Source organism: Sorex fumeus, unplaced genomic scaffold, assembly GCF_029834395.1.
Source record: "Sorex fumeus unplaced genomic scaffold, SorFum_2.1 ptg000039l, whole genome shotgun sequence".
Lineage (NCBI taxonomy): Eukaryota > Metazoa > Chordata > Mammalia > Eulipotyphla > Soricidae > Sorex > Sorex fumeus.
Genome location: NW_026606096.1, coordinates 765,092 through 791,799, shown reverse-complemented (window position 1 = coordinate 791,799; position 26,708 = coordinate 765,092). Strand labels below are relative to the sequence as shown.

The following is a 26,708-nucleotide window of genomic DNA, read 5'->3' as shown; positions in this document are numbered from 1 at the left end:
GTGTGTGTGTGTGTGTGTGTGTGTGTGTGTGTGTGCTTTTTGGGTCACACCTGGAGATGCACAGGGGTTACTCCTGGCTCTGCACTCAGGAATTACCCCTGGTGGTGCTCAGGGGACCATATGGGATGCTGGGAATCGAACTTGGGTCGGCTGTGTGCAAGGCAAACGCCCTACCCACTGTACTATTGCTCCAGCCCCCGCAACCGTCATTTTCGAAACACTCAAGGAAGTTGTGTGTCTTCTCCAACTCCCCGGGAAACTCCGTGTCCAACCTGGGGACCCAGCCAGGTTTCTTGAGGTGCTTATGAAATGGGTTGGGAATGGGCTGAGTCATCTACTCTCTCAGGTCACCAAACAGGGCCCCCTGCCCTCTGGGAGTCACCTGCTGCTGCCCCTGCAGGTCCCTCTTGCCAGGACCGGGAGAATAGTCTCCCTATTGTCCCTGTGCCACTTGCTCACTCAACCCACCTCACCTGTCGCCCCTGATCCCCACGGGGCACTTAGACCAGAACAAAGGACGAACAGGGCCACAGGTACCCCGCCCTTCCTGCCCCCCCATCAGCCCCCACCCTAAGGCTGCCTGAGGGCATGGCGCAGTGAGCGGGGCATCCGTCCACTCCATGCCTGCCTTCCCTGCCCTTCCCCAGGCCAGCTCCGGGGTCAAGCAGTGGAACAAGCGCTGGTTCGTGCTGGTGGATCGCTGCCTCTTCTACTACAAAGGTGAGCCTGCCTCCCCACGCTCACCTGGGGTGGCTTGTGGGGTGCGGGGCAGACTTCTCCAGGGGGTCTGGCACAGCTCAGGGAACCAGAGTGGGTGCTGGGGGTCGAACCTGGGTTGTCCGTGTGCAAGGCAAATGTGCCAGTTCCAGTGGGGCATGACGGCCCGTGAAGACCAGCTGGCGGCCAGCAGTGTAACCCAGAGCTCCCGTGGGTTGGAGCCTTCTCGGCCTCGGCAGGGGAGCTGGGCGGTGACCTGGCAGCCCCGTGATGCAGTGAGGTATGGGGGGGGCAGGGTCACACCTCACAGGCTGCCTGCTCTGGGTGGTGTGCTGCCTCTTGCTCTCTGGAATGTTCCGTCCGATGGGGCAAGGCAGGAGTTTTCTCTGCCCCATTCATGGCGGCACCCCCAGAGACAGAGCCTGACACTTAGGCATTGGTTGGTGTTGGGAGAGAACTAGGTCCTCCCTTACCCCCCGCCAAGCCAAAGAGATTGAAACAGACATGATGGCCTTGCGGGAGGTCCGGGTGGGCTGGCAGGGGTTAAGGGGGGACCTAGTTCTCTCCCACTTGTGATCCCACTGCTCACTCTTACCCTCTCCGAAGATCAAAGATAGAGGGATGGGGAGGGGAGGCAAAGACCTGCCCACGTGGGGGTATCCACATCTTGGGGTGCCCCTTGTGAGGGGCTATGAGGCGATGCCAGGGAGTCCAGAGGGTCCCAGTACCCTGCAAGCCAGCGCCAGGCTGGGTGCTGGGAGCTGAGGGCCTCCCGGGAGCTGGTCTGTCAATCATTAACCAGCAAACAAGGGCCGTAACCAGTGACCGCCCGACACTGCTGTCCCTGCTCCGGGTGGCCACCCCCTGGGCCCAGACGGGAGAGGCGGGGAGGGCCGTGTTTGGGGGTGCAGCAGACGGGGAGGCTGTGCCTGTGTGGGGTCCCTGTGCTGGCTGCAGTGGAGCTTGGGGGGACGAAGCGAAAGAAGTGGGGGAGGGCCTCTGCATAGCTGGTGGAGGCAGGAGCTCCCCAGGGGAATTGCAAGGGCACTACAGTGGGCGCAGCTGCCCCCAAGGGATGTGCCGAGTTCCCCCCACACCCTGGCAGGGATCCCCCAGGTAGGGGTCCTTCTCCTCCTGGTGAGAGCTCAGCCTCCAGCAAACTGCCTTGGGTCCATCCCAGCCCCTCCTTCCCCTCTGCCTTATCACGGCACCACCCTGAGGTCCCTGAGGAAGAGGAGTTGGGGGGTGCGTGACTAGTGCCACTGAGGGGCTCCAAATCACCCTGAGCCTTTCCAAATCCTCATTCTGGTGGTTTCACAGGTTGAACTGAGCAGGGGGAGGGCGTGCGTGGTCTCAGGGCTGCCACCCACCTGGGCCACAGAGCACCCTGCTACCTGCCCTTCTTGGACCCCTCTCGCCCCCGCCGTCACTGCCCCCAGCCCCCAGCTACTCTGAGGCTCGCCTGTGACCCAGGAGGAACTAGGTGGCGGCCTGAGGACCTGGGCTGGTCCCTGCAGGGTGTGTCTTTGGGAGAAGTGTGCAGGGGTCAGCATCACCCGTAGCAGAGTGCGAGCTCTGGGGAGCCTCCTCCTCTCATGCCCCTCCCGGCCCCCTGCTTCTAGAACCATGCACTGGGCTGCGGCCCTGGCATTGGCAGAGACACCCTGGGTGGAGGGTGTTTCCCAGAGGGCTTGATGGACAGTCAGTGGGCAACAAGTCACCGCTCATATCTACTCTGCTAGGCTGAGGGGCTCCTCTCTCCACATCCCTGCACCTGTCACAGGTGTGCTCATGCCTCACCCATGCTGTCTGCAGGAGGGAGTGCTCCACCCCACCCCTGCACTCCCAGGTGTGCACACGCCTCACCTGTGCTGTCTCCCTACAGGTGGGGGGGGGGGTGCTCCACCCCACCCCTGCACACACAGGTGTGCACATGCCTTACCTGTGCTGTCTCTGCAGGTGGGAGTGCTCCACCCCACCCCTGCACTCCCAGGTGTGCACACGCCTCACCTGTGCTGTCTCTGCAGATGAGAAGGAGGAGAGCATCCTGGGCAGCATCCCCCTCCTGAGCTTCCGGGTGGCCGCTGTGCAGCCCTCGGACAACATCAGCCGGAAGCACACTTTTAAGGTCAGTGGCCTTCCTCTGCCCGGACATGTGGGAGAGGGGACTTGTCCATAGCTGCCGCCTCAGAATCCAGGGGCGCTGAGAGGCGGTGGAGGGGGGGCGGGACATGCTTCTGAAGCAGACCGTTTGTGGGGCAGAACTGGGACTGGGCCTCCTGCTCTTTCCTAGGGGAGGGGGCCGGTTCTCCAGGAAGTATCTGTGCTTTGGTGCTACTGGCTTGTACTGGGGGAGGAACGGTTACGTCTTGAGCCTCTGGTGGTGGTGGTGTGGGCTTCTGGGGCCTCAGATCCTTGCTGGAAAACTCCCTTCCCTCCTTGGGCTCAGGTCCTCAGGTCTCAGTCTCCAGAGCTGAGGGACACTGAGCCCCGAGAGACACCAACCTCTTTAGATGACAGTTGAGGGCTGGCCTGGCCAGCCGCCCTCCCCTAGGAAGCCCCAGGACCGCCCCCCACCCCCACCCCAGACCCACCCAGAGAGACAGCCTGCAGCTGGCTCATCCTAGCTCAGTACTTTTTCCACATTTAAAAATTCATGACCTTAAAAAATGAGAACACCACGCCCTTTGTGTGCTTTATAATGCAGAAGGCTCCTCCTTGGTTCCAAAGACAAAAAAAGACAAAATAAGCCTTAGCCCTGCCCTTCCTCAGCGTGAAATTCCGTCTCCTCCAGTTGAGAACTGGAAGTTCTGGAGCCAGGCAGGACTAGGACCCTAGGGTCCCTGGGGGCTTGCGAGCCTCCACCCCTTCCCAGCGTTCAGATGCCCGGGTCACCTGTGCCAGGCAGGTGCTGTTCACAGAAGGAGGAGGGGGCTGGAGGGGGGCCGCCTAATGAACTGCAACAAGAAGTGTGAACTGAATGAACAATGAGTAAGGCCTGAGTCCCGGAAGTCAGGCACCAGCAGGGCGGTAAGAACAGGCTGTTTAACCAACAGCAGGCAGGGTGCTGCGCACACACGCGCACACACACCCACACAGCCAAACGGCCTGGGCTGGGGTGCACACAGACACCCACACCAGCACCGTGCTCTGCTGGCTGCAGCGCCGGGCCAGCTCCTGAGCTACCAGCACCCACCAGAGACCCCCCACGCTCCCCACCCGTGCCCATAAGCCCCACCCCAGCACGCACCTGCCTCTTACAAAGTCAAGCTGGAGGCAGAGGCTCCGCGGGTTCTGGGGTGGCACTGGGAGGCCTTTCCCTGGGGATGGGAGGATGGAGACAGACGGGCTTGAAACCCTGGACGGCCGACGGGGATGTGGACTGGCCCTGTCCAGCTGCTGCTGCAGGCCTTGGCCTTTCCCGGGGGACTCCCCCCAAGAAAGCCCCCTTCAATTTTTGAGGAGCTGAGCTGGTGCCGCTCTGGCTCTCCATGGGCCACCCCGTCAGCAGTAATTGTTCCTGGGCCTTTGCACGCTCCCTGTCTCTGGGGAGGGGCGTTTTCTGTCCCCCAGCTGTACTTCAAGTCCCCAGTGTGTCTTTGCTCCCCCCCGGTTACCGGGCCTCCTCTGCACACACGCTGTGCTTAGCCATTCCTTCTGCCCTACGTGTGCTCCGTGTCTTACCACTGGCCCTGGACACACCCACAGTTCCAGCTCTGTTCTTGCCACCGCTGCCATGGGCTCCATGGGCTCTGTGGGACCAACTTCCTTCCAGCTGGCTCTTTGGGGACCTCCCACTGCCTTTGTCCTCAGGCTGAGTCCCCTACTGAAGGCTGGGGACAGGCAGGGTCCAGGGAAAGGCACCCATGCTCCCCTAACACACCTCCCTGGGTTAAGACACCTGCCTGGAATGCAGCTGGAAGGTGCAGATTGGACCTTTGCTTAGGAGAGTCCTGGGGCTCGATCCTACCCTGCTCAGCACCGAGAGATGAGAAGCCCAGGGAGGTTGTGGGTGTCCCTGAGGAGTGGACTAGGCTCCCGGGAAGGGCTGTCCCTGCAGGGCACCCCTCTGACACAGGCATCCATGCAGAGCCACTGGGCTGGAGGGTGGATGGCTGGGCCGGGCGGGGGGTTGTTTCCAGAACAGAGTGGGATGCTCTACCCCCACTCCTCCAGCCCCCCTGTGTGCACTGCTGCCACCAGGGGCTGAGCAGGGCATTGCTGGGGGCTGTGGTCCCCACAGAGAGCCCTTCAGAACAGACCCCTCTGGGCCTCTGGGGGCCCAGCTACAGGACATAGGGCATTTGCCTAGCACGAGATTGACCCAGGTTTGATCCCCCGCCTCCTATGTGGTCCCCTGAGCACTGCCAGGAGTGATTCCTGAGCTCAGAGAGCCAGGAGTCAGCCCTGAGCATCACTGACTGTGACCCCCCCCCCCCCCCACACACACACACTCCAAAACAAACAAGCACAGCCGCCTCTGCTCAACCACGTTCCTGCCTTCTGGGTTGCCTTCTGTCCTCCCTCTGGTGTTGGTTGACCTGTTCTCTGCTTCTCCCCTCTGTGGTCGCGTGAGGACCCCTCCCTGGACAGGAGCTCTCTTCTGGGTACCCGCTCGCCGCACCTGCCCGCGGCCACCAACTAGGTAGTGTGTCCCCCACCCGCGCATGCCCCCTGCATGCCTGTCCACACACAGGCCGGCCTGGATCCCCCCACGCTGCAAGGCCGTGCGAGCTGCTCTGGCCCAGACCCCCGGACAGCGGGTCTTTGCCCTTCAGACCGCTAGGGGCCCTTGGCCCCGGCTCAGAAGCATCTTCCCAGCCTGCCCGCTGGCGGCCGAGAGCTGGTCCAGGCAGACACCTGCATGCCCCCGGGGAGGCCGTGGGGACAGACGCTGCAGACTCTGGCAACCTCTGATCCCTGTCCTGTGGGCGTGGTGTTCTTTCCCTGCAGGTGACCGTGTGCCGGGTGGACGAGGCCGGGGCCAGTCCCACGCTTAGCCTCTCCCCGCAGGCCGAGCACGCTGGGGTCCGCACCTACTTCTTCAGTGCGGAGAGCCCCGAGGAGCAGGAGGCCTGGATCCAGGCCATGGGGGAAGCGGCCCGCGTGCAGATCCCCCCGGCCCAGAAGTCAGTGCCTCAAGCTGTGCGTCACAGGTGAGCGCCTGGACACAGGGCCCGGGCATGGGGGGCCAGAGGAAGCCTGGGGGGGGGGGGCTTTGCCAGCTCCCCATCCTGGCCTGAGCTCCCAGTAAGTGATGCAGAGTCTGCAGCTTCGTCCGGCTCCTCAGTGCCCTGGAGGGGGAGGCCAGGAGACGAGTGGGTCCCTCCTGATGGAAAGGACGGGTCCCCGCCCCTGGTGCCCACTGGGCACATCACACACAGCCTTTGGTGGGAGAGGGCCTCGGGCTCCATTCCACATGGCATCGTCCTTGGTGTGATCTCAAGAAAGACTCCTGACCCGCTGCTTCTGCTCAGAGGCACTGGATCCCATGAGGTTTCCACAGAGAGTCAGATGTGGAGAGAGAAGGGGACAGCTTTGGCCACAGACGGCCGCCCAGCCCTTGGCCACCGTCACCTCAAGGCCCAAAGCCCCGCCCTGCCTCACCAGAGGCTGAGCCTTGGTTGAAGTTGTATGGGGAACCAGATGTTGTTTTGAGTACAAACCCCATATCTTCTTGTTGAACATGTTTCCCAAGAAAGCTCCTGGGGAAAGGGGCTTGGAATGTCATGGGGTTGTACTAGGGAGAATGTTGTCACAAGACCCCTCTCCCCAAATCCATTTTTTCTTCTTCTTCTTCTTCTTCTTCTTCTTCTTCTTCTTCTTCTTCTTCTTCTTCTTCTTCTTCTTCTTCTTCTTCTTCTTCCTCCTCCTCCTCCTCCTCCTCCTTCTTCTTCTTAGAATCACCGTGAGGTGGTTAGTTTCAGTCATACAATGATGGAGTACCCATCCCTCCACCAGTGCCCATTCACCACCACCAATGATCCCAGTATCCCTCTCACCCTCCCACCCCATCCCCACTCCCTCCTCCCCCCCCACCTCTGTGGCAGGGCATTCCCTTTTGCTCTCTCTCTCTCTCTCTTTTTGGGTATTGTGATTTGCAATAGAGGTATTGAGTGGCCATCAGGTTCAAAGACTCCCACCATCCTTTAATCATGGGGTATCTTTCCAGAAGTCCATGCACTCGTGGTTTATTAGAATCTACTGTTGACACAGTGCATGGGGGGCACAGGGGTGGGACCCGGAGCTGCTTGCCCTGGGGGGCTGATGGCCCTAGGGAGTCCCTTCTGGAGAAGCCTGGTGCTGGGTGGAGCAGAGACTCGCCTACAGCTTCCCTCCCACCGAAGTCCTGGGGGGTGGCTAGAAACCCATGATGCATGGCAGAGGGGACTTCTCGCGGTGAATTTCCTGGACACAGCCTCCGGTGGCTGGCCCATGCAGGATGTTTGCTGTTGGACGCTGGTGCCATGCTTCTGTGTTTGCGGCCGGACTGGAAGAGCTTGAAGCTGCAGAGTCTGACCTCAGCCATAGCTGACCTCAACCCAGGGCTGTGTCCGGGCGGGCCAGCCGAGGGAGAGGAGGGCCTGCACATGTGGGTCGGTCAGATCTACGGCGCAGTCACAGGTGCCACGGTGGCACTCAGAAAGCAGGTGCCACTCACGGAAGCCCGAGCGCACCCTGTGGAAGTTCCCTCAGCTCCCCCCCCCCCTTCCTGCGCCGGAGCTGGCCGGAGTTGCTTACACCTTTCCTTTGATCTTCCACAGCCAGGAGAAGCCAGACTCTGAGAACATCCCTCCCAGCAAACACCACCCGCAGACGCCCCACAACAGCCTCCCCAAGCCCGAGCCAGAAGCCAAGACGCGTGGGGAGGGGGACGGCCGCGGCTGCGAGAAGGCCGAGCGGAGGCTGGAGAGGCCCGAAGCCAAGACTGAGCGTCTGGGGAAGGTCAACGGTGTCCAAGCTGGCCCCGAGTCCACGTCCGAGCCAGGCAGCCCCTACCCCGAGGGCCCAAGGGTGCCAGGGGGTGGGGAGCAGCCGGCCCAGTCCAACGGCTGGCAGTACAGCTCCCCCAGCCGGCCCGGGAGCACGGCCTTCCCGCCTCAGGACGGGGACGGCGGCGGGGGACAGCGGCAGAGCTTCCCTCCACGCACCAACCCCGACAGGATTGCCCAGCGCAAGAGCTCCATGAACCAGCTTCAGCAGTGGGTGAACCTGCGGCGGGGGGTGCCTCCTGCTGAGGACCTCCGCAGGTGAGGCTGGTGGGGACCAGGGCTGAGCGAGGAGGCGACAAAATCGGGACACGCCTCCTTCTGAGTGCTCCCTGTTAAAGTGCTCCAAGAAAGACCAACAAAGTACGCCCGATTCTTTCGGTCTCAGGAGGAAGGGAGGAAACACTCAGAGTTCTGCCCACAGGCCGTCCTGGCTCTCCGTTCTGCCCACGCCCCCTTACCCACACCTTGAACATGCCACACTGCCAGCTCACTGCGGTCTCGAAGCGCCCTTGATAGGATGGGGGCCAGAGATGCAGCTCTGGTGACTGAGGACTTAGCTAGCAGCGGAGGGCGCTGGGTGCGAGTCTCGGCATAAGACCTGGTGGAATTTTGTTTGTTTTGATTTGGGGGGCCACACCTGGCGGTGCTCAGGGGTGACTCCTGGCTGTGCTCAGGGATCACTCCTGGCAATGTTTGGGGGACCACATGGGGTGCCAGGGATTGAACCTGGGTCAGCGTGTGCAAGGCAAGTGCCCTCTCTGCTGTACTATTGCTCTGGCCCCAAGACCCAGTGGGATTCTGGAAAAAAAAAAAAGCACAGGGTGGGTGGCTGGGGCATCCCTCCTGCTCTTCAGGAGTCCTTCATTGGGGTGGGGTGGGGGTGGGGGGTCCCAGGAACTGACAAGGTGCTAGAATCAGGGAAGCTGGGACCAGGGTGTGGCTCAGTGGCTGCACAGTGGCCTTGCATGGGTGAGGACCCAGGTTAGATCCACATATACACAGTCAAGGATGTGAACCTGTCTCCAAGCTGGCCCAGAGCCCACATCCTAGGGGCTGTGGAGGGGGGACAGCTCAGCCTGGCAGTACAGTTCCCTCAGCCCACCCGGAGCACAGCCTTCCCAGGAGGGGACAGTGGGGGGGACGCACAGAACTCCGCTCCACTCGGGGCACCCTCTGTCTCTGCCCCTTCCCCGGCTGGGATCTGATGCGTTAGTCCACTCTAGTGGAGAGAGCGGGCTGACCGCCCCCGCCCTGTGTCCCCATCCACAGCCACGATGAGCAGGGAAGTTCCCGGCGGGGAACTGGAGCTGGCAGTTCAGGGTCCTGCGCGCGCCTTAGGGTCCACGCGGAGTCCTAGGCGCCCCCGAAGGCGCGGGACTGGGAGTGGGGGCACGTCCCCTGGGTCCCGCTGCCTCACCGCGCCCCCTCTCTCAGCCCTTCCAGGTTCTACTCGGTGTCGCGCAGGGTCCCCGAGTATTACGGCCCCTACTCGGCGCAGTACCCCGAGGACTTCCAGTACTACCCGCCGGGCGTGCGGCCCGACAGCATCTGCTCCATGCCCGCCTACGACCGCATCAGCCCGCCCTGGGCGCTGGAGGACAAGCGGCCCGCCTTCCGCAACGGGGGCGCGCCCGCCTACCAGCTGCGGGACTGGAAGGAGCCCGGCGGCTACGCGCGCCAGGAGGGCCCCGTGTGGCTGTCCAGCCCCTCCCGGCAGCCCGTCTTCTACGACGAGCTGGACGCGGCGGGCTCGCTGCGCCGCCTGTCCCTGCAGCCCCGCTCGCACTCGGTGCCGCGCTCGCCCAGCCACGGCTCCTACGGCCGCGCGCGCATCTACTCGCCCGCGCGCTCGCCCAGCGCGCGCTTCGAGCGCCTGCCCCCGCGCGCCGAGGACCTCTACGCCGACCCCGCGGCCTACGTCATGCGGCGCTCCATCAGCTCCCCGAAGGTGAGCGTCCCCTCCCCGGGAGAGGGGCCCTGCGGAGGGGTCGAGCCGCCGGCGAGAGACAGACGGGAGACGCAGCTTAGCTCTTGGAAGCCCCCGACCCCTAGCCCCGTTCCCAGGATGGGAGGGACCCGAACTGGGCACTGGCTCTGAGGGTGGTGCCCCGTCACGTCCTGAGGTCCAGGCCAGGTCCCCTGCAGAGAGCTGGCAGGGGATCCGATGTCCCTTTTAATTGGCCGGCTGCGCTGCACCAGGACACCAAGGTCCCCAACCTTGAGCTTCAGTCGGTGGGGAAGTCCGTGTCCACGCGGGACGCCCTCACCTCTGCAATCCCCTTTCTCTTCCAGTATGATTACCTGGGAGACAGGCGGCCAGTCCCCGCAGGACTGTTCCCCTACAACTGCCCACCATCCCCCACGGTCCACGATAAGATGGTACGTCCTTCTCCCATGCCACTGCCCCCAGGTGCCCCTGACCAGCCTCCTCCCCGGGCCCCCCACTCTAGGGATGCAGGTGCCACGTGGTTTTGAGTAACCTCTGGATTTCCCCACCCCCACCCCAATTCGGCAGCACTCCGGCCCCCATTCAGAAATTAGAACCGGTCGCCATGGGTCCCTAACCCCGCCCACCTGACAGCTCCCATCCCTGCATGCAAAGGGACCCAGACTGGGGCTGCCTTGGGGCTGGGAGGAAAAAATGAGGAAGAGCGCCCCCACAGGCTCCTGAAGGTCTCCCAGCTGGTGCCCCTGTGCATCTGGGCCCCCCCAAGGTGCTGGGGAAGGAGCCTTTCTCAGACTGGCTGCCTCAGTCATTCCCTGACTCCCCACATCCACTTTATCTGCCTGGAATTGTTTCTGAGAAATAGAGGGTGATGCAGACGCCGCCCCCTGGACAGGTGGGGCGGGTGGGGGGTGGGGGGTGGGAGGTTAGGGGGCTTAGGGGAGGTGCTGGGGGACTCACAGGCAGAGCTCACAGTAGACCCTGGTCCTCTGGGTGGGCTATTCGAAGGCTGCCCCCTGCCCCCTCACTCAGATTCTTGTCCTCTAGCCTTGGCACCCAGCCAAGGCACACCCTGAGCCACCCCCTCCTCCCCGCCCAGCATCAATTTCCAGAAAACAACACCCGCTGCCAGGAGATGCCCCAGATTTCTGGGCCGGGCTGCGCAGACCCTACTAGCCTGGATGAGTGCATCCCTCTTGCTGGGCTGTCTGGGTCAGCAGCTGTGACCCTACCCGGACCTCGTGCCCCACCCCCGCCCACCCCAGACTCCTCAAGGACTGAGTCCTGCCTTTCTCTCTCTGCCTGCTAACTCTTAACTGCTTTGCTTCCTTTCACTGTTTTTCTTTTGTTGTTCCTGTTTGTTTGTGTTGCCGTTGGGCCTCGGGCTCCTCGGGTAGGATGAACTTTTAGACCTTCAGTTGCAAAGAAACCTAGAGTATTTGGACCAGCAGGTAGGCAGAGCTGGCGCTCCCTGCCCCCACCCTCTCCTCTCCCTGGCTCCTCCTGGCCCAGTTCTCCCTTCATGTGTTGCCTTTGTTGGATCCGTTGAGATGCAACAAAGTGGCTTATATTTTGGTTTGCTCCTTCTCACTCTTCAAAGCCCTTTAGGGCAGCTGGGAGTTTCCTGGGGAAAGGGGAACAATGCCGGCCGCATGAATAATGAATGCCACCTCCAATTTGCTCCGTCCAGATGGAGCTGCCCGCAGGGGGGGGCAGGCAGGAATTTGCATTTTGGGTGGAGACAGTAGCCGGCCTCCTGCTGGGCCTAAAAGCAAGGGATTCTGGGGGGCATCTGGGAACTGATCCTATCTAGCATGTTCTGCATAATTTGTCAACTGAGGGCCACAGACCTGCCCTAGAAGAGCTTCTGAAAGGGTTAATTCAGTCTGTTTGGGAGTGTCTCTGCAAAGACCTGCTAGGCGGTGCCGGGCTGAGGCTTCATGCACATCCTGAAAAGGGCCTGGGTGTCCCCCTTGGACTCCTGGTTCCGGTGTCCACTTGCCTCAAGCCCATGGGGTTGTGCTACATCCTGGGCTCGGACTAGTCAGCGTGATGGCGTCAGTATGCTGCGTCCTAGACGTGGGCTGAGGATCACGGAGACCCTGGTCCTACGCATCCTTATTCTATGGAGGCCCCACAGCTTCCAGAACTGGGTGCTGCCCCTGTATTTTAAGGGGTTCCCAAGCGCTATGCTTTGCATGCCAGGATTTGATTCCTGTGAGACCCAGGCTTGATCCCCAGCACCACAGACACTTCCCGCCGCCTTACCAGACTGGGAGTAGCCCCTGTGTTCCGCTGGGTGTGACCCCCATAACCAAAAACAAACTCACTTAGTCCAATTCACTTAGTCTTTAGAACGCCCTTTGCAGGTGGATGCATTTAGCATCCTCTTTCATGACTGGTGAAACCAAAGCGCAGAGAGGTTAAATCTGGCCCCAAGGGCACACACACACACACACACACACACACACACACAGACACACAGACACACACACACACAGCCACTGAAAGACTGAGTTTAGGGTAAGACTAACCTGCAGCCAGGGAACGTCTGACATGGAAAGTGGCTGGAGGTGGGGCCGCAGCACGGTGATTCTGGCCCCTAAATTACAGCCAAGTTCACATAAAGAATAACGGAACCTTGAAGTCAGAGGCTGTAGCTGCAGCCGTGGGTTGTTCTGGGCACTAACCACGTGAGCACTGTCTCCAGGACCTCGTGTCTGGGAAACTGGGAAGGAGCCTGACACCTGGCAGGACACGACATTACACCTGGTGCCAGCGTGGGGTGCCCACAGAGAGCCTTTCAATCCCCGTGGGGCGGGTCCCGGGCTTGCCTAGGAAGTGGGTCCTGCAGGGGTGTCAGAGTGGGGGGATCAAGCCTCTATGCCTGTGGGCTGCTGTCAGCTCCCCTCCATGAGCCCCAGGCACCCACAGGTGTGCTTTCTGCTCACCTTTCATGGGGTGACAAGCCCACGAGGCTTCAGAAACAGGCTCTCCCAGAAACTCCTTGCTGAAGCATTGATTATGTCTCACAGCTAGGGGTGTCCCCCCCAGGCAGTGCTCAGGAGTCACTTCCTGCGGTGCTCTGGACCATATGGTGCCAGGAACAAACCCGGGCCTCCTGCCGGCTAAGCAAGTGCTCAGCCCTTTGGACAATGTTCTTAAAAGGAACTTGTACCAGCAAGAGAGCCCGGAACATAGACCGGGACAGTGTCCCTCGGTCCTTCTCTGTCCGACATGGGTCTGGCTTCTCACCTTAGCAATAGCATTCCGCCTGGGGGACCTTTGTCTTCCCAGCCATAAGATGGACACTGAGAACCTTCCCCTTCTCCCCCCCAGAGTCACGTGAGCAGCACGTGAGATGTGACACAGGACAGCACTTGGCCAGACTTCGGTGAGGGACAGTGGTGACTGCTGCAATTGTTTCATTTTCCTTTTCCTTCCAAAACTCAACTTAAAATACTGATATATTCCCCGAGTAGATCTGAAAGCAAATGGGCTGGGTACCTTCAGATCTGTTTGCTCCCTAACATTTGACAGCAGGCCTCAACGACACACACATAGATGTACACACAGCACTCACATGCACGCACACACACTCACGCACCACAAGGATAGAGTTGACTTGAATTTAGAACCTGACAGAAAAATGTGAGTGAAATTCTGCCTGATCGTTCACGGTTTTACAAAGAGTCAACTTCATAGCACGCCTGCTCTTTTGAAAGTCTTTCTTTTTGGTGGGGAGGTGCCGGTGGGGGGTGGGGGGATTGGGGGACACACCCAGTGGTGCTCCGGGCTTGCTCCTGGCTCTGTACTCAGGGCTCACTCTTGGTGGGGCTCAGGGAACCACATACAATGCTGGGCTCAAACCTGGGTCTGCAGCATGTAAGGTCAGCCCCCACCTGCTGCACATCTTAAAAGTCTTTTGAGTCGGGCTTTGCACCGTAGAAAAATTAGCAAGTGGCCAAAGGGTTGCAAAAGTCAGCTGCTTGGGAAACCTCTTGCAGACTGTAGGTCCTGCTTGGGGAGGCGGGGCGGGGGGCGGAGGGGTGCTATCCCTCACACCCTCTCCAGCACAGAGATGCATGGCTGCTTTGGTGCTGGCACCTAACAGGGCTAAGAGAAAGGAAATAAGGTAGTGCCTGACAAAGACTGGGGAAACGATGGCAAAGACAGAGGGTCCTGAGCCGTGACCCCTCGGGATCTGCCCTAAGGTGGCTCTGCCCCATCCTTCCCTGCTGCTCCTCCCCGATTCCTCTGTCCTCTCCACCTTCAGATCAGTTGAGTTAAAGAGACCCAGGCAAGGGCGCTGTGGGAGGTTTCACTTGGGGCCGCGCTCACTCTGCAACCAGCGGAGAAATGAGAATGTTCTGGAGGCATGGGGTCCACTTCCCTCCTCTTCCTGCTTCCCCTCCCCCTCCCTCCCCGCCCCTTCCTGATGGAGGGGGCGTTGGACTGCAGTGTCCCCATGCCTGGTGGCACTTTAACGCGGCTCGCTTGTCTCACCTCCTCGTTTGCTCCCTGCGTCATCCCAGACCGGCATGATGCAGCTAGCCCAGCTCTGGACACCGTGTTAGCAGTCCTGTCCACCTGAGAGCCCAGCGGGGGCCAGAGACCGCGCTCGCTTCACTGGCCAAGAGCGGGTCCGAGTTTCTCCTTTTCCACGGTTGGGTTGACATCACACTTGGGGGCTTGACTTTTCCCAGCTCAGGTGCTCCTGGACCAAAGCAGTGCGAGGAACAAGCACTGGGTGGGGTGAGGAGGTGGCATTCATGCACTCAGGAATCACTCCTGGCAGTGCTCAGGGGGCCATATGGGATGCTGGGAATTGAACCTGGGTCAGCCACGTGCAAGGCAAATGCCCTACCTGCTGTGCTATCGCTCCAGCCCCAAGGTGGCATTCCTTTTTTTTTTTTTTTTTTTTTTTTTTTTGCTTTTTGGGTCACGCTCGGCGATGCACAGGGGTTATTCCTGGCTCTGCACTCAGGAATCACTCCTGGCGGTGCTCAGGGGACCATGTGGGATGCTGGGAATTGAACCCGGGTTGGCTGCGTGCAAGGCAAATGCCCTACCCACTGTGCTATTGCTCGAGCCCCTGAAGGTGGCATTCTTGATCTGTCGGGCACCTGAACCAGGTCTCTGAGCTCAGGGCCAGGGACGCTGGACCCCCCAGCTCCCCTCTGTGGCCTCAGAGGCAGCTTCCATGCTGGCCCTGAGATGGCCTTGATGAAGTGGTGGGGGGGAGGGGGGAGGCCAGGCGCGGGGGCCAGAGACCCTCTGAGTTGCTGCTGCTCTTTGCTGTGTCTGGAAAACAACGCCAGTGACTGGGGGAGATGCCGCGGGCGGGGTGCGAGTGTGAATCGTGCGTTCCTTCCTCTGCTGCAGATGAGTGAGAGCGAGACGCTCATCACTATGGTCAACCGCATGGTGGAGAATTCCTCCCCCAGGGCCCAACTCTTCATGCAAGTAAGCCACGGTCCCGTCACCATGCTCGCTGCCTGTGCATGCTCCAGTCGGCCCATCTGGGGTGGGGCTCACTGCACCCAGCCCGCTCATCTGCCAGGCCTCATGCACCAGATTCAGCCCGACCTCCGTCCATTCTTCGCGTGCATGGGGGGAGCCCCGGGCCCATTCCCCGGACCATCCCAACCGCTGGACATCTCATACCATGCCAGGGACTGCAGATTTGCTTTGCCATGTCTTGGACTTCTACTTTATATTTGGTGTCATCTTAACAGATGTCATTGGGGTTAAGGGCATGAGGGGTGTGAGGTGGAACCAGCCAATGCCAAAGTTGTGTCGGAAATGCTGTGGTTGCGGGGTGCGTCACCAAGGCTGAGCAGCATGTGCTGGACCCAGAGACACTTCCGGTTTGGGCACAAGCCCTGTGACGTGCTCAGTCTATCAGGGTCATTGCCATGCTTGTTCCTACCACTCTCCTGTGTCTTTTCAAAAAGCAGTCACATGGGTGGCCATTGTGGTCAGGGCTGTCCCCAGTGGGCCGCCTGGTCACTGCACCCCGGAGTCCCTCTGGGCAGTAGCTCCGTGAACTGCTGGGAAAGGCCTCGCTGAGCTTTGCCTCCGTCCCAGGATCTGCCCGGGAGGATGGGCATGTGGACTAGGCTGGGCCGCCCGGCCTTCCTGGATAGGGGGACGGACAGCTATACCATAGCGTGCCGGAGCAGAAGCCGCTGTGTGACGGAGGAGAGCCTCTGGCGTGGGGCAGGGAGCTGACGCTGTAACCGGCCTCGTGTTCCTGCAGGTCCCTCCATACCCAGAAGTGTTCCGGGACAGCCTCCACACCTACAAGTTAAACGAGCAAGATACAGATGTAAGAGCAGCGCGCCTGCTCCCTTGTCCGCCCTCACCTCTCGTCCTCCCCAACCTCCGGGGTGGTGCTCCACCCTCCCCTCGCCCCTGTTCATGCATCTCACCCTGTCCTCCATCACAGTGAAGGCGCCATTCTGTCAGCCTCGCCACTCCACGTTCCTCCCCACGCCCCTCGTCTGTACATCTCGCCCCTTGGCTCCAGCCCCCAGGGCATCTGCTGTCCGGTCACCCCCATTTTTTTAACTTTCGGTCTTTGGGCCAGACCCAGAGATGCTCAGGAGTTCCTCCTGGCTCTGCACTCAGGAGTCACTGTTGGCAGTGCTCAGGGGACTGTATGGGATGCCGAGGATCGAACCTGGTTCGGCTGCGTGCAAGGCAAATGCCTGACCTCTGTCCTATTGCTCTGGCCCCATTGCCCCCATTGTTAGGAGGTCGGTCGGCTGCTCTGTGTCCACTGGGTGCTGTTCCAAGGTGTCTGAGAAGCGGGCCAAGAATAAAGCTCTGCTTTCCCTCCGTTCCCCCCGCCCCAGGGACCCCTGGGAAACTTCAGGGTAGCAGGACAGCAACTAGCAGCTTGGGGCTTGACTGCAACAAATCGGGGGGGATTGGGTCCTTGATTGGGGGGTGAGGGGCACACCCGGCGGGGCTGGGGGCTTACTCCTGTTTCTTTGGTCAGGGATTTCTCCTAGCGGGGTTTGGGGGAACCACATGTGGTACCGGGAATGGGACCTGGGCTGGCCACATGCGGGGCCAGTGCCTTGCCCGCAGTGTGGTGGGCAGGACAGTGTGGCCGGCTGCCCAGATATGGGAAGGTTCTGGACTGAGTAGAAGAGAGCTCCGGCCTCGCCTTCCTCTGACCCATGAACTGGCTTTGCCTGAGGAGTGGGTCGAGTCTGCCCAGCTTTCAGGCACCAGGGGGCCGCGGAGTCAGCCATGGAAGGAGGAGCTGGGCATTGGGGGGACGAGGAAGCATCTCGGGGTTCACAAGGGGTTTGGGAGCTGCTTGTTCAGAGCCCTGCCCCGGAGCCTCCCCAGGAAGGGGCCTGCTACCTCAGCAGGGGAAAGGAGGCATTTCCAGTGGCCCCTACCAGCCACGCCCATGTCCCCATCAGCCCCTTTCTCTCCTCCCCTCCCCACTCTCGGGCCCCCAGAAGCTGCTGGGCAAACTGTGTGAGCAGAACAAGGTGGTGAGGGAGCAGGACCGGCTGGTACAGCAGCTCCGAGCGGAAAAGGTGAGGCTCGGGATGGGCGGTGGGACGGGGAGGTGGGGGTGCAGGTGGCAGCTCCCTCCTGGCCAGCCCACGGAGCTGCCCGGCTCAGCTGTGCTGGCTCAGCAGGGCTGCCCGCAGGGGAGGCCCATCTCAGGGCCGCTCACTGCGTGCCCCGCTTTGTTCAGGAGAGCCTGGAGAGCGCCCTGATGGGGACGCACCAGGAGCTGGAGATGTTCGGCAACCAGCCCGCCTACCCCGAGAAGCTGCTGCACAAGAAGGAGGCGCTGCAGAACCAGCTCATCAACATCCGCGTGGAGCTGTCCCAGGCCTCCACGGTAATTGCCCCGCCAGGCCTGACACCTTTGGTCCTCAGGGGCAGGGGCTCGGAGGGGCACAGGCACGGTGCTTACCGAGGGGCCTGCCAGATATGCCCCTGCTCATTCCATCCCAGCAAACTCTGTCTCGAACAAGTTCGTTTGGGACGGCCTGAAGTCAGAGCTACTGTGCCCTTGAAGCATTTTGCTGCCACCCTCTCCCGTCCACTAGAGAACCAGCCATGGGCAAAGCCAGTGCATTGTCCCAGCCTGCTCCTGGGGGAGCAGCAGAAATCCCCAAAAAATGTGACCAAGGAGGAGGAAGGGGTTGGACAAACACAGTCTCTGGCTCGTTTCTCTTTAAAAAGAAAAAAAAAACTTTTATCCCCCTTCCTTCCCTGTGCTGTTGTTTGGCTGCGGTGCTCGGGACATGTGGGTGCGGCTGGGCCTCAGACTTGGGCCCTCGTGCTCGCAAGGCAGGGACTTTGCCGCTCAAGGGTCCACAGGCCCCGGGCTCTTCTCTTTGACGCGTCCTCTGCTTTAAGCAGCTGGTCTGGGGCAACCAGCAGGGTGATGGGGCCCCTCTGGCCCAGCTATGTTGGGAGACCCGGATTTTCTCTCTGTCCTTTGGGCTTGCTGTGGCTGAGCCTCTTGGCAGGCCAGTGTTTGGCTCCAAGCCCCAGGGCAGGACAAGCAGCAGGGTTGGGGGGTGGCGGCTGACTCAGCGAGCCCTCGCCCCCTCTTAGGCCCTGGCGAACAGCACCCTGGAGTACGAGAACCTGGAGACAGAGGTCTCGGCCCTGCACGATGACCTCTGGGAGCAGCTTAACCTGGACAATCAGGTGAGGAGCGCGTGGAGACTGGGGACGGGTGCGGGAAGAGCCCTCTCGTGGTCTCTGGAGCCCAAAGGATGCCAGAGCGACTTCATTCCTTGTTTTAGGGGGCTCCAAGACGTAAGAGGAGGAAGGGGGTTTCTGGGAGTGGATCAAAGGGCTGGAGGACAAGCTCCACCTGCAGGAATCTCAGCCTCAGTCCCCAGCTCGGCCTGACGCTCCCAAGTACTGTCCCCCGCAGACAGACGGGCAAGGACAGTCAGGGCCACCTGATATGGGTTCTCAGTTCCAGGGCGATGCTGATGGAGGGCTTTGCTCTCACGCCATCAGCTGTCGGGATGAGCTAATGGCAAGGTGGGAGAGTGGGGTGAGGCCCTACTCATGCCTGCCGGCAAGGATTTGACACTGGGTGTTGTCTGCGGGGTAGAGGGGGCCTCCGTGGTATGAGGCGCCAAGTCTAGCGGCACTGAGCTGGGAGACGCTTGCTTGCTTGCTTGCTTCTTTTCTTTTCTTTTCTTTTCTTGTCACACCCGGCGATGCTCAGGGGTTACTCCTGGCTCATGCACTCAGGAGTTATTCCTGGCTGTGCTCAGGGGACCATATGGGATGCTGGGAATCGAACCCGGGTTGGCTGCGTGCAAAGCAAATGCGCTACCCACTGTGCTATTGCTCCTGCCCCAGGAGACGCTATATTTTCTGAGCTAGGTGAGAAGCATACTGGGAGGCAGGAGAATGGACAGGTAGATCGTGGGGCGTTCAGGTGTTCCCCAGATCCTGCCCTGTCTCTGCCCAGGCTCTGCTGCTGCTTCCTTTCTGGTAGCAAAGCTCAGCACCCCGACCTCACGGCTGGGGAGGTGGGTGAGTGCCGAGTGCCCAAGTCCCGTGGGCCGGCTTTCTATAACGTGAGGCACTGATAGGCAGGGCAGTGCCATGCCCTTGAGGGCACGGGCCCAGTGCAGTCAATGAACACACACCTGCTAGCCCGGGTATGACTTCTCTTCGGTGACGTGGGTACAGCCCTTGTCTCTTGAATTGTGCAGTGGGAATTCCTTAGTTTCTCATGCACTGAGCATAGCACCAGCCCAGGGGTGCACAGAAATGACAATTGCTATTGTGGCGGGGGCACACCCAGTGGTGCTCAGGGTCTATGCCTGGTTCTGCACTCAGGGATCACTCCTTGAGGACTTGGGGACCATATGGGGTGCCAGGGATTGAACCCAGGTTGGCTGTGTGCAGGGCAATCATCCTCTGCCCCCACCCGTGATATACTATCATTCTGGCCCTAGACAACTATCTTTTTTAGGGCAGATACTGTAGTGGAATATAATTCACCAGTTTCTAGACCTATTTTTGGGTGTTGCCAAAGGGCTGTTCAGAGTGAAGAAAATTAGCACATTTGGAAGCTCCAGTCTTTTCTGAAGCATCTCTCTGGGGTCAGGAAATAGATCTCCCAAAGGGCTGGAGCACTTGCAGGAGTCCGGGTTTGATCCCTTACACCTCATGGCGTGCGCCCCACAGAAGTATCTTCTGAGGGGACCACTCTGGTCTCCCCTTGGGTCACTCTAAGCAGCTGGTGTGACTCTAGGTTTCTGAATTTCCCCCAAACTCGCTGGATTTACTGTAAGGACAAAGCCCTCTCCTCAGCCAACTCAGGGCCATTTGTGAGGGCAGAGAAAGATGAATCTGATGGGGCGTTATTCATCTATCAGAGATGGTTGGGGTGTATGGAGTGCTATGCGGGGGGAGATGTCTGTGGAAGTCTATGGTGGGGAAGTGAGGGTGTGGGTGTAAGTGTGGAGATATGGTATGGTATGGGGAAGAGGTGGGAGAACAGGGTATGCATGATGGGTGGTGTACGTGGTGTGGGTGTGGGTGTGGATAGAGAAAGGGGTCTGCGTGGATGACAGCATGCAGAGTGGTAGGGAGATTTATAGGCTCTGTGCATGTACACATGTGTGCTGTGTGCATGCATATGCATGGTGCATCTATGTGTGTGTGTATGTGTGCACTTATATGTGTGTGTTCTGTGTGCATGTTTGTGTATACCTGCGAATGTGTGCATGTGCTGTGTGCATCTATATGTGTGAGTGCATGTGTGCGTGCATGTGTATATGGCACACATGCTTGTGTATATGTACGCACACACGTGTGCTGTGTGCATGTATGTGTACGCATGTTCGTGTGATTGCATGTGTGTGCATTCATGTGCATACACACACATGCCAACTCTTCACCCAGAGGCTAGAGAGAGGCGGCACCCCCCGGTGGCTCTCCTGACCACTCTGTGTCTTTAGAATGAGGCGCACAGTCGGCAGATCCAGAAGGAGATCTGGAGGATCCAAGACGCTATGGAGGGGCTGAGGAAGAACAACCCATCCCGGGGCACCGACACCGCCAAACACAGAGGTGGGCACCGTCTCCCGCCGCCTGGCCTCAGCAGAAACGCTGCGGGTCTCTGGCCTCCACCCCACAGCTGCACACAGGCCTCCCCAGAACTTTTCCTGGGTACCAGGTGGCGGCCCTCAGGCGGGCTCTCCACCCACCTACACCTCCTGGGAAAGGCTTCACCTGTGACTCGCCTGTGTCTCACCTGTGCTCACCTGTGTACAACCTGTACTTCACCTGACCTCATTTGTGTCCCACCTGTGTCCCACCTGTACCTCACCTGCTTCCCCTCTGTGACCCACCTGTACCTCACCTGTCTCACCTTTGCATCAGCTGTGCCTCACCTTTGCCTCACCTGTACCTCACCAGTGTCTCACCTGTACCTCACATTTATCTCGCCTGTGCCTCACCTGTGCCTCTCTTTTCTCGCCTGTTCCTTGCCTGTCCCTCTCCTATGTCTCACTAGTGCCTCACCAGTGCCTCACCTGTACCTACCTGTGCCTAACCTGTGCCTCACCTGTACCTCGCCTGTCCCTTGACTGTCCCTCTCCTATACCTCACTAGTGCCTCACCAGTGCCTCGTCTGTACCTCACCTGTGTCTCGTCTGTACCTACCTGTGCCTAACCTTTGCCTCACCTGCACCTCGCCTGTCTGTCTCACCTGTTTCTCGCTTGTACCTCACTTGTGTGTCTCCTATGCCTCGCCTGTGCCCCACCTGTACCCCGGCTGTACCGCCTGTGCCCTGCCTGTACCTCGCCTGTGCCCCACCTGTATCTCTCATATCTCACCTGTACCTCTCCTGAGCCTCACCTGTACCTCACCTGTGTTGCCTGTACCTCACCTGTGTCACCTGTACCAAGCCTGTGCCTTGCCTGTACCTCATCTGTGTCTCGCCTATACCTTGCCTGTGTCTTACTTGTCTTGCCTGTACCTCACCTGTCTTGCCTGTACTTCATTTGTGTCTCTCCTAAGCCTCACCTGAGCCTCACCTGTACCTCACCTGTATCTTGCCTATACCTCGCCTGTACCTAGCCTGTATCTTACCAGTATATCACCTATGTCTCACCTGTGCCTTGCCTGTGTCTCACTTGTGCCTCACATGTATCTTGCTTGTGCCTCACCTGTACCTTGCCTGTCTCACCATACGTCACCTGTACGTTGCCTGTACGTAGCCTGTACATTGCTTGTGGCTTGCCTGTGCCTCGCCTGTACCTCACCTGTGTCTCACCTATCTCACCTGTGCTTTGCCTTTGCCTCGCCTGTGCCTCACCTGTCCCTCATCTGTACCTCGTCTTTATCATCTGTCTTGCCTGTGCCTCACCTGTAACTCACCTGTACCTCATCTGTGCCTCGCCTGTAGCTCACCTGTACAAGCCTGTGCCTTGCCTGTACCTCACTATGCCTTGCCTTAGCTTCACCTGTGCCTTGCTTTAGCCTTGCCTTAGCCTTGCCTTAGCCTCGCCTGTGCCTCTCCTGTTTTCGCCTGTACCTCGCCTGTGCCTCACCTGTACCTTGCCTGTGTCTTGCCTGTGTCTCTCCTGTAACTCACCTGTACCAATCCTGTGCCTTGCCTGTACCTCATCTATGTCTTGCCTGTACCTTGCCTGTGTCTCCTATGCCTCACCTGAGCCTCGCCTGTCTCACCTGTACCTCACCTGTACCTCGCCTATACCTCACCTGTGTCTTGTCTACCTTGCCTGTACCTTGCCTGTACCTTATCAGTGCCTCACCTGTGTCCACCTGTGCCTCACCTGTTCTCACCTGTGCCTTGCCTGTGCCTCACCTGTGCCTCTCCTATACCTTACCTGCACCTTGCCTATGCCTCACCTGTACCTCTTCTATGCCTCACCTGTGTCTCATTGTACTTCACCTTGTTTCGCGTGTACTTTGCCTGTCTCACCTGTACTTCACGTGTGGCTTGCCAGTACCTCACCTGTGTCTCGCCTGCGCCTCACCTGTGCCTTGCCTGTACCTTGCCTGTGTGTCAGCTGTGCCTCACCTGTAACCTACCACTGCCTTGCATGTACCTTACCTGTACCTCGGCCTGTGCCTTACCTGTGCCTCGCCTGTATCTAACCTGTATCTCACTATCTCGCCTGTGCCTCACCTGTGTCTCACTTGTCTTGACTGTCTCACCTATGTCTCACCTGTACCTTACCTGTACCTCACCTGTGTTTCGCCTGTACCACACCTGTCTTGCCTGTGCCTCACCTGTGCCTCGCCTGTGCCTCACTTGTACCTTGCCTGTGTCTCACCTATATCTCGACTGTGTCTCACCTGTCTTGACCGTCACCTGTCTCGCCTGTAGCTCACCTGTACCTCGCCTGTACCTCACCTGTGTCTCACCTGTACCTCGCCTGTACCTCACCTGTATCTCACCTCTATTGCCTGTACCTCACCTGTGTTTTGCCTGTACCTCGCCTGTGTCTCACCTGTGCCTCACCTGTACTTACCTATACCTCACCTATACCTTTCCTGTGTTTCAGTTGTCTTGCCTGTATCACCGGTATCTCACTAGTACTTCACCTGTGTCTTGCCTGTACCTCACCTGTTCTTCGCCTGTGTTTCGCCTGTGCATTGCCTGTACTTCGCCTGTGTCTCGCCTGTGCCTCACCTGTACCTCGCCAGTGTCTTGACGGTGCCTTGTCTGCGCCTCACCTGTGCCTCACCTGTCCCTTGCCTGTGTCTCGCTTGTACCTCACCTGCACCTCACTTGTGTCTCTGCTGTACCTCTCCTTTGTCTCACCTGTACCTCACCTGTATCTCACCTCTATTGCCTGTACCTCACCTGTGTCTTGCCTGTACCTCACTTGTACTTCGCCTGTGTTTCACCTGTACATTGCCTGTGCTTTGCCTGTGTCTCACCTGTGCCTCGCCTGTACCTCGCCTGTGTCTTGCCAGTGCCTCGTCTGCGCCTCGCCTGTGCCTCACCCGTCCCTTGCCTGTGTCTCGCTTGTACCTCACCTGCACCTCACTTGTGTCTCTGCGGTACCTCTCTTGTTTCACCTGTACCTCACGTACCTCACCTCTATTGCCTGTATCTCACCTGTGTCTTGCCTGTACCTCACCTGTACTACGCCTGTGTTTCACCTGTACCTTGCCTGTACTTCGCCTGTGTCTCGCCTGTGCCTCGCCTGTACCTCGCCTGTGTCTTGTCTGTGCCTCGTCTGCGCCTCACCTGTCTCTTGCCTGTGTCTCGCTTGTACCTCACCTGCACCTCACTTGTGTCTCTGCTGTACCTCTCCTTTGTCTCACCTGTACCTCACCTGTTTCTCATCTGTAGCTCGCCTGTGTCTCATCTGTGCCTCGCTGGTCTCATCTGTGCCTCATCTGTCACCTGTACTTCGCCTGTACCTTGCCTGTACTTCACCTGTACCTTGCTTGTGTCTCGCCTGAACCTCGCCTGTATCTTACCCGTGTCTCATCTCTACCTCACCTGTACCTCATCTGTCTCACCTGTACCTCACCTCTGTCTAGCCTATACCTCGCCTGTGTCTCACCTGTGACTTGCCTGTACCTCTCCTGTCCCTCGCTGTGCCTCACCTGTCTTGCCTGTACCTCACTTATGCCTTGCCTGTACCTCACCTATGTCTCACCTGTGTCTCACCTGTGTCTCATCTGTACCTCGCCTGTGTATCGCCTGTGCCTCACCTTGCCTCACCATTTCCTCTCCTGTGTCTCGCCTGTGCCTCACCAGTATCTCACCTGTGCCTTATGTGCCTTACCTGTGCCTCGCATGTGCCTCACCTGTGTCTCACCTGCACCTCACCTGTGTCTCGCCTCTACCTCGCCTCCACCTCACCTGTGCCTCACCTATATTGCCTGTACCTCACCAGTGTCTGGCCTGTTCTTCACCTGTGTCTTCTGTGCCTCACCTGTTACCTACCCTATTCCTCACCTGTACCTTGCCTGTGTCTCACCTGTGCCTTGCCTATGTCTTACCCCTACCTCACCTGTGTCACCTGTTCCTCTATCTCACCTGTTTCTCACCTGTTTCTCACCTCTACCTCATCTGTACCTCACCCGTACCTCCTCTGTCTTGCCTGTTCCTCGCCTGTGTCATGCCTGTACCTCACCTGTGCCTCACCTGAGTCTCACTTGTACCTCACCTGTGCCTCACCTATATTGCCTGTACCTCACCAGTGTCTGGCCTGTTCTTCACCTGTGTCTTCTGTGCCTCACCTGTTACCTACCCTATTCCTCACCTGTACCTTGCCTGTGTCTCACCTGTGCCTTGCCTATGTCTTACCCCTACCTCACCTGTGTCACCTGTTCCTCTATCTCACCTGTTTCTCACCTGTTTCTCACCTCTACCTCATCTGTACCTCACCCGTACCTCCTCTGTCTTGCCTGTTCCTCGCCTGTGTCATGCCTGTACCTCACCTGTGCCTCACCTGAGTCTCACTTGTACCTCGCCTGTGTCTCATCTGTACCTCACCTGTGTTTCACCTGTCTTACCTGTACCTCACTTGTGTCTTGCATGTACTTCTCCTGTGCCTCGCGGGTGCCTCACCTGTGTCTCTCTACCTCACCTGTCTCGCCTGTGCCTCACCGGTACCTCGCCTGTGTCTTGCCTGTGCCTTGTCTGCGCCTCGCCTGTGCCTCACCTGTCCCTTGCCTGTGTCTCGCTTGTACCTCACCTGCACCTCACTTGTGTCTCTGCTGTACCTCTCCTTTGTCTCACCTGTACCTCACCTGTATCTCACCTCTATTGCCTGTACCTCACCTGTGTCTTGCCTGTACCTCACTTGTACTTCGCCTGTGTTTCACCTGTACCTTGCCTGTACTTCGCCTGTGTCTCGCCTGTGCCTCGACTGTACCTCACCTGTGTCTTTTCTGTGCCTCGTCTGCGCCTCGCCTGTGCCTCACCTGTCCCTTGCCTGTGTTTTGCTTGTACCTCACCAGCACCTCACTTGTGTCTCTGCTGTACTTCTCCTTTGTCTCACCTGTACCTCACCTCTATTGCCTGTACCTCACCTGTGTCTTGCCTGTACCTCACCTGTACTTCGCCTGTGTTTCGCCAGTACCTCGCCTGTACTTCGCCTGTGTCTCACCTGTGCTTCGCCTGTGTCTTGCCTGTGCCTCGCCTGTACCTTGCCTGTGTCTTGTCTGTACCTCACCTGTACTTCGCCTGTGTTTCACCTGTACCTTGCCTGTGCTTCGCCTGTGTCTCGCCTGTGCCTCGCCTGTACCGCTCCTGTGTCTTGTCTGTGCCTCGTCTGCGCCTCACCAGTGCCTCACCTGTCCCTAGCCTGTGTCTCGCTTGTACCTCACCTGCACCTCACTTGTGTCTCTGCTGTACCTCTCCTTTGTCTCACCTGTACCTCACCTGTACCTCACCTCTATTGCCTGTACCTCACCTGTGTCTTGCCTATACCTCACCTGTACTTCGCCTGTGTTTCGCCTGTACCTTGCCTGTACTTCACCTGTGTTTCGCCTGTGCCTCGCCTGTACCTCGCCTGTGTCTTGTCTGTACCTCACCTGTACCTCGCCTGTTTCGCCTGTACTTTGCCTGTGCTTTGCCTGTGTCTCGCCTGTGCCTCGCCTGTACCTCGCCTGTGTCTTGTCTGTGCCTCGTCTGCGCCTCACCTGTGCCTCGCCTGTCCCTTGCCTGTGTCTCGCTTGTACCTCACCTGCACCTCACTTGTGTCTCTGCTGTACCTCTCCTTTGTCTCACCTGTACCTCACCTGTACCTCACCTCTATTGCCTGTACCTCACCTGTGTCTTGCCTGTACCTCACCTGTACTTCGCCTGTGTTTCGCCTGTACCTTGCCTGTACTTCGCCTGTGTCTCGCCTGTGCCTCGCCTGTACCTCGCCTATGCCTTGTCTGTACCTCACCTGTACTACGCCTGTGTTTCACCTGTACCTTGCCTGTACTTCGCCTGTGTCTCGCCTGTGCCTCGCCTGTACCTCGCCTGTGTCTTGTCTGTGCCTCGTCTGCGCCTCACCTGTGCCTCACCTGTCTTGCCTGTGTCTCG

The 26,708-nt window shown here is 59.2% G+C and overlaps 1 protein-coding gene across 1 annotated transcript in view; it reads left to right on the top strand.

Moving 5' to 3' along the window:
• Nucleotides 1-26,708, top strand: part of PLEKHA6 (pleckstrin homology domain containing A6) — a 142,070-nt gene that overhangs the window by 101,262 nt on the left and 14,100 nt on the right. Inside the window, 13 exon segments of the mRNA XM_056119068.1 lie at nt 648-720; nt 2,745-2,845; nt 5,731-5,873; nt 7,482-7,967; nt 9,144-9,657; nt 10,002-10,088; nt 11,052-11,105; nt 15,040-15,120; nt 15,917-15,985; nt 17,136-17,216; nt 17,381-17,530; nt 18,256-18,351; nt 20,637-20,748. Coding sequence (XP_055975043.1) covers nt 648-720; nt 2,745-2,845; nt 5,731-5,873; nt 7,482-7,967; nt 9,144-9,657; nt 10,002-10,088; nt 11,052-11,105; nt 15,040-15,120; nt 15,917-15,985; nt 17,136-17,216; nt 17,381-17,530; nt 18,256-18,351; nt 20,637-20,748 — 2,047 coding nt within the window.